Here is a 6,989-nt window from a genome sequence, read left to right as displayed (position 1 = left end):
AACAGAAAAAATAAACGTGTAACATTTAGGATATTTCTCTGTGTGGTCCGAGCTCTTAAAGTTGAGGCTTTTGGACAGGAGTATGGCCAGGATCGAAATGCCGCGGGTTATTTCCAGTCCAAGAAGCTTTCCAACTGGACCGAATCAAGTGCCACTTGGAATTACCTCACCGGAGTTTCTTATGACAGGAGAGCAAACAGGTTTGATCCCAAAGACACAACCTGCCCCAATGAACAACACCCCCCCCCCCCCCTCCTCCGCCCCCAACATACATACATCCATCTTTCTATCCGAGATACACATGTATAAATACACGATAATAGCGACTAATGGAAAACAATTTACACAAATCAATGTTGTTAGCCATTGTGGGTGTAATAAAATGAAAACACCCCAAAACCAGCCGCAAGCTTGTTGCACCCGCTATCTGAGTGGAGTGAGTCTGAGGAAAATGCTGTGGAATGTAAAAAATCTTTTTAAAAGTTTTGTGTAAATTCCTCAATGATTTTGTCGAAAGGAGGCTTAGTATAATTATTTCAGCTTTATTGAGGGCAGATTAACCGAAGACTCGATGCTGCGTTTCACTACGCCTTATACATGCCCCTACAATGTCTGTATTGTTCGCTACTGTGTGTGTGTGTCTGTGTGTGTGTGTGTGTCTGTGTGTGTGCGTGCGTGCGTGCGTGTGTGTGTGAACTCGTACCTTTTAGAACCAAGCTAGCTAAACATACACTGCCAAGGCAGTCCCGACTAGGCTACTTTATTGAATACATTTCTCAGTAAATGTATTCAATACACAGTAAGAGCAACAGAGGGAGAAAATTCAGATAGACAGATAAATTAGGTCACTTATTGGATTAAGTTTAAAAGAACAGTTTAATACGTAGCGCACACCAACCACATCTATGCTTTAGTGAAATTGCTATATATAATATAGTGCTATGGGTATATACGATAAATATATTGTTGTTAGTTATTTATGAACAGTTTAATAATAGCGTATGCGCACACGACCACACCACATTCCTTATGCATTTAGTGAAATTTGCATATATAGTAATAATACTGTAGGCTATGTGTGTATTAATGCCGATATGTTGTGTGGTTGGTTGGGATTAATTATCACCACTGAAAGCATCAATATTCATTGTACAATAACTCTGTTTGGAAACATGCGCTGGGCAAAAGGCCAGAGACTGCAACAGCCGCGTCTGGCGCTGGAGTGTGCAACGCCGCTCTTGGAAGCAGTAGGTACATTGGCGCGAGTCAGCTTTAATGTTACAGGACTGGTCCGTGCAGCCTATAGCCCAAGTAGCTATGTCATGTTACTGCAATATTGACATAGCCCGTTCAAGCTTTCTTTCCCTTCAGGCGTGCATTGCTAATTAAGAATACGTGGTCTGTGAAAATTAACGGTATTCGTTTTTCAAGGAAAGATGCGTTTTTGCTGTTCTGTTGTCCTCCTTGATGAGCATGATCCCTGTCTGGACGGGATCTAATGAGCTCAGCTTCCATTCCTTTTCCCGAATTAAAAGTGTTCAGATGGGGCGAATGAGGCGAAACTATGGGCAAATCGTGTGTGAATTGACTCGGTTAGAAACCCCTTTATTCAAATGTGTATTCCCGTATTCCTGCCTGGCCCATTTGGCACCCCCACAACCCCTCCCCCTCCTATTCCTCTTCCCTACATATCTTCCTTGCCTTAACGAGCCTCGTTAAGATCGTAATAATATTCCACCCTCTAATTGCTCATTCCATTCAACAAATAGGCAAGCATTGGCTTTTACTTCATGCGAGCCGGTGTAGAGGGAGGGTAGTGTTGAGATCGGAGTTTCTGATAACCCCCCGTGCGTGCAGCAGAAGTGGTGAAAGCCTCTACGTACTGGCTAATGATTGGCACGCTTGACAGTGATTGGCAGGGCTGCCATGACAACCTTACAACGACACCAAGAAGACCAATAGAAAAGCGAAACAAAATGTTTCAATGCTACACTCACGGTGGATTTAGGGGAGATATTATGAGGCTGGTGTCATTAGGCGATAGCTATTGAATCATTCAATCTTTACTCGTCGTTCCTTTTCCTTGATAATTTTCTTTCTCTCTCAGGTCATTCCATGGTTTTCAGATCCCCTTTAGAGCTTTATCCCTCCCATTTCTTCCTGCCAAACTTCGCTGATCGCCCTTTGCTCTTGGCGAGCAGCGCTCCCACCACCAGGTCTCCCGAAGACTTGTCAATGTTTCAGCTACCTACCCTCAACTTCTCTCCGGAGCAAGTGGCGAGCGTCTGCGAGACGCTGGAAGAAACCGGAGATATCGAACGACTGGGACGGTTCCTATGGTCTCTGCCGGTGGCACCTGGCGCATGCGAAGCAATCAACAAGCATGAGTCCATTCTGCGAGCTCGCGCTGTGGTCGCCTTCCACACGGGGAATTTCCGAGACCTGTATCACATCTTGGAGAATCACAAGTTTACGAAGGACTCCCACGGCAAACTGCAGGCCATGTGGCTAGAAGCGCACTATCAGGAGGCCGAGAAACTGCGCGGTCGCCCACTAGGACCGGTTGATAAGTACAGGGTGCGGAAGAAGTTTCCCCTGCCTAGAACCATCTGGGACGGCGAGCAGAAGACTCACTGTTTCAAAGAGCGGACACGCAGCCTCTTAAGGGAGTGGTACCTCCAGGACCCCTACCCGAATCCAAGCAAGAAAAGGGAACTGGCTCAAGCCACTGGACTCACTCCTACGCAAGTGGGGAATTGGTTTAAAAATCGGAGGCAAAGAGACAGAGCCGCGGCAGCTAAAAACAGGTCAGTTGGCTTTTGTCACATTGTTGATTTAACAATATACTACACGAAAACTGTATGAACGAAAATGCATTCATTACTTCTATCGAAAATGAAACAATGATTTGTATAAGAAAATCACAGTATTTACAAGCAAACGGTGGTGTTATGGTGGCGATGGTTGGGGGTTGGGGGATATTTTAATTTTGAATGTAAACAAACTATTCTGCGAAACATACTGCAAGCTTTATTATGCTAGGCTACCGGAAAACCAGAAATTCAAAAGGCTTAGAAGTTATACATAAATGCGTTCTCAGTTTTAATTCAAATGAACGTATATTTAGCTATTCGCTGAATGTAAAATCATAAACGAAATGAAAACGCGCTGTACAGCAATACAATGCTGCAACGCTGTAAAATGAAAATACATTTAAACGAACTTGGTTCAGTGTAAAACAAAACAAACAAACAAAACAAAAGCGATAGCCTAAAGTCGGATTAATATTTTAATGCTGATGTGGACATGGATGACATAAAAACATTCTGTAATAATGAACTACACTGAACTATGTAACATTTCAGTGCTCTTGAATTGCAAAAGGAGTTGTGTGCGTGGCTGCACACGCAGTATCTTAAATAAAAAAATCTTATATATGACATTCCTCTTTTAAACCTTATCTCTACCAGTAAAAATGTTTGTCAGAAAACACCAAAACAAACGGCCTTAGCGACGCATATAAACACAAAATCCGTCCTTATGGTGAAAATCCAATAAACAGTTCTCAGTTAAGGTAGTACTTTTGCAAAGGGGCTTCTTTTGTAAACAGATGAAGCACATCTGAAATTATTAGTCTATTTCAATTATATATATATATATATATATATATTTATATATATATATACGCACACACATATGTGTGTGTTTGTGTATGTATGCATGTATATATGCGTGTGTGTGTCTGTTGTGTGTGTAAAAATAACAATAATAACAATAATAATAATTATTATTTATTTTCGATGTGCTTATGTTTTGCAAGCTAGCATTGTTATCTTTTTACTTTTGTCAGTTTGCATATTTGATATGGGGATTCTAATAATTTATAATAATTTTCAATGGCTACACACAGACATTGAGAAATTTGTCAGTTTCTCTTGGGTTTAGTAATACACTCCCACATTTTACTAAAATCATTCCCCACTCGTTACAATACATTTTTATTTATATTCGGAATCAAGCATTAGCTGTATTCATGTTTACATGTGCTCATAATACTATACATTTTTATAAACCAAAATTATTTTTAAACTAAGTTGAGCCAATGGTCACATTGTGTGTCCAGCCGTAAAGCACATTCCCCAGTAATGTATAATAAATGAGAGTATCGCAAACAAACTATACACTGTAAATCCATAGCATTGAGGCAATTTTCAAAAGTATATGAAAAATACGAGATCATTTGGGCAGTTAACGTTCACATATTATAGAGGTAAACGCAAAGGATTTGACTCGCGCAACATTTAATTTGCTATTATAGCAATAGAAGCTGTAACTTCAAAACATAACTGCGCCAAGTTTTGAACTTGGAAAGGTGCAATAAAGTATTAATAGATGTAAACCTAGTTACGTAAAGCAAATAGCCTAATGATGAGAAGAAAAAAAAAAAAACACTGGCCATGTTGTTTTCATTTTTGAAATTAAATGCAAGCAAAATAAATGTCTACAAATATTAAAATACACTTATGTTAAATACAGTAGTTTTGTGACTTATAATTTTTTATGCATTTATATTTTATTTTGAATAGTAGTTGCATCTTTTCTCAGAGTACAAGTCTCTGTATATTTGTATAATGTTCGGACTAAGCACTGTGAATGAAGGGTTCAGCGCGTGCATGCATGGGTGCGTGCATTATGAGAAGCAAAGGGGTAGAGGCAAAAAGATAGGCAGAGATCTGTATTAATTGCGGTGTTATTTCTTGCTGTTGTTTCCCACCAGGCTTCAGCACCAAGCAATAGGACAGAATGGCATGCGATCTCTGTCAGAATCCGGGTGTACCCCGCACAGCTCGGCCGAATCGCCATCAACCGCGGCCAGTCCGACTACCAGCGTTTCAAGTATGACAGAGCGAGTCGAAACCGGCACGTCCATTCTCTCAGTGACATCGAGTGACTCAGAATGCGATGTATGATACAAAAAAGACAAGTATTTACAGGGAATATGGACCTGAAAAAGACTATGAAATATTGGGGAAGTAAAAAAAAGGACCAATTGGTATAATTATTAAAAAGAGAGATAAAAGCACGTCTTTTTCAAGCGCTTTCAGCGGACCCACGCCTTCCCCTGCCCCCTCACTACTTGCATGATATTTTTTTTTGTATCTGGGGAAAAATAATACTCTAAGTTCAATATTTTTTACAAGGATCGCGGAGAAGAGGGAATTACCAGAACCTGCTCTTTATCGCCTTTTTGATCTCTGTTTTAGTCCAAGTGATGATGACGCTCAGCCAAGATGCAATCCTGTTTTATTTTATGTCCATCAGACAATCATTTGAGTCGTAAGCACCTTTTTACTACACTTCTGTCACTGCCTGTGTGGGGTACTGGTCAAATGTGGAGCCGAATAGTTATGACTGTAACAGATTTTATTTTTATTTCGAGATTTTATATTGAATTATGTATATCTTAAATAATGCGATCATTCTCCCAGTCTGTAATATATGTGTAGAGATATGCTTGTATATAATACTGCTGTCTTTCTCCATTCCCTTTTCTATCCTTGTTCACTTTTCTTGACTTGGTGTTCCTACATAAAATATTTGTCAAAACGTAAGACAAAGTGCTCTAGGTTTTTTGTTTGTTTGTTTTTCTACTTTAAATGGGATAATGATTCTAGACAAACAAGTGTTATCGGTCAATTTTATGCAAAAGCGATTTAATATAAAATTTGGAGTATTCTTCATCAACATGTTCAGTCATTTTCCGTGCTCGCTTAAGGCGCTTATATTATTCAATGTTTCTTTACTTGCGTGTTTATGTTTATGTATAAATTTCTAAATCAAATACAGTATTCCATTTTCTTATACATTTATTGTATTATGTCTTTATTCTATTTTTGCTGTCGGCCTTGGAAAAATTCAGTGTCAAGCATATTGTGACAGCTTTCGGGATTGTCAATGGTGTTCATGGGGACACAGTCATACCGGTGCGCAAGCAATATATTTCCGTTTCAAATGTGGTGTGAACCACTGTCTCAAATCCCCTCCGTGTGCCCTGTACCATATCAGTAGATGTTATGTTGGTGCTTTTCTTTCTTACGGATGTATGCAGATATAACATAATCGAACACGTTAAACGTCAGTGTAGTGCTTAGACGAGACCCTTGTTTCGCCTTTTGTTTATGGTTGCCAGTGAATACAGAAATTAAGTAAACGCGCCATTAAATGGACTAATCATCGCGGACTCCGCCCCTGGCCCAATCTTCCATTGTAGAAGAGTGAAAGAGCCTTTCTTTTTAGAGCGAGCGGTGTTCCAGCCATCTCCTCGTGAGAGAGAAAAAATCCCCTTCCGTTTTACAGAACTCAGCTTTAATCAGTACGTCAACGTTAAAGTCCACGATTAAAAAAGGTTCATAAAACTTATTAATACGCCTCATGTTGATTATTTTATTTCAACTTTTTGAAACCGTAATACTTTTTCATGGTGGCCTTAATTGGGGGCACAACTGATTTGTCGTTGCACGCTGCAGCTGTTAAAATGTCTCTTTTGAATGGGCAAGAAAAGTAGGCCAGAGTGCACCCTCTCACCACTTTGATGGCCATAATGTCTGAAAATACACTGGAAAATATGCAACTAAATCTAAAAGCGCAATGACAGCACCGGTGTACTGATAGGAAGAAAACAATAGAGATAGTAATGCGGTCTGTTTTATGAGTGGACTACATGATATTAACAATTGACAAATACATGTGGACACTTTAGCGTAGCCCCGTACAAACAGTCTAAACATAGTTTTGCTCTGTATAAATATATTTTGACTGCTACTTAATGCATCAATTGCGTAACCTAAAAAATAAGACAAAATAACACGTGTGGGTGTGGTGTGGGTGAAGAAAAATAATTGTGTTATTATACAATCAACTATTCCGTATCACCACTTTATATTACCCAGTATATGGGAAAATTAATCACTCCCATGTTCAGAAACGAC

At 39.6% G+C, this 6,989-nt stretch overlaps 1 protein-coding gene across 1 annotated transcript; it reads left to right on the top strand.

The window, feature by feature from the left end:
• The first annotated feature begins 1,025 nt into the window (after positions 1-1,025).
• Positions 1,026-5,864, top strand: six3a (SIX homeobox 3a). The gene is made up of 2 exons (XM_064317584.1): positions 1,026-2,807; positions 4,778-5,864. The coding sequence occupies exons 1-2, from the start codon at positions 2,116-2,118 to the stop codon at positions 4,968-4,970; spliced, it is 885 nt and encodes a 294-aa protein (XP_064173654.1). The 5' UTR covers positions 1,026-2,115; the 3' UTR covers positions 4,971-5,864.
• The last annotated feature ends 1,125 nt before the right edge of the window (positions 5,865-6,989 follow it).

Source organism: Anguilla rostrata, chromosome 18 (genome assembly GCF_018555375.3).
Source record: "Anguilla rostrata isolate EN2019 chromosome 18, ASM1855537v3, whole genome shotgun sequence".
Classification (NCBI taxonomy): Eukaryota; Metazoa; Chordata; class Actinopteri; order Anguilliformes; family Anguillidae; genus Anguilla; species Anguilla rostrata.
This window is presented reverse-complemented; position numbering and strand designations above follow the sequence as displayed.

What these genes read in the sequence shown, in the direction of transcription:
- six3a (XM_064317584.1), top strand. Translation starts at nt 2,116, where the DNA reads ATGGTTTTCAGATCCCCTTTAGAGCTTTATCCCTCCCATTTCTTCCTG. An exon ending in GCCGCGGCAGCTAAAAACAG is followed by an intron (nt 2,808 to 4,777) that starts GTCAGTTGGCTT and finishes GTTTCCCACCAG; the next exon opens with GCTTCAGCACCAAGCAATAG.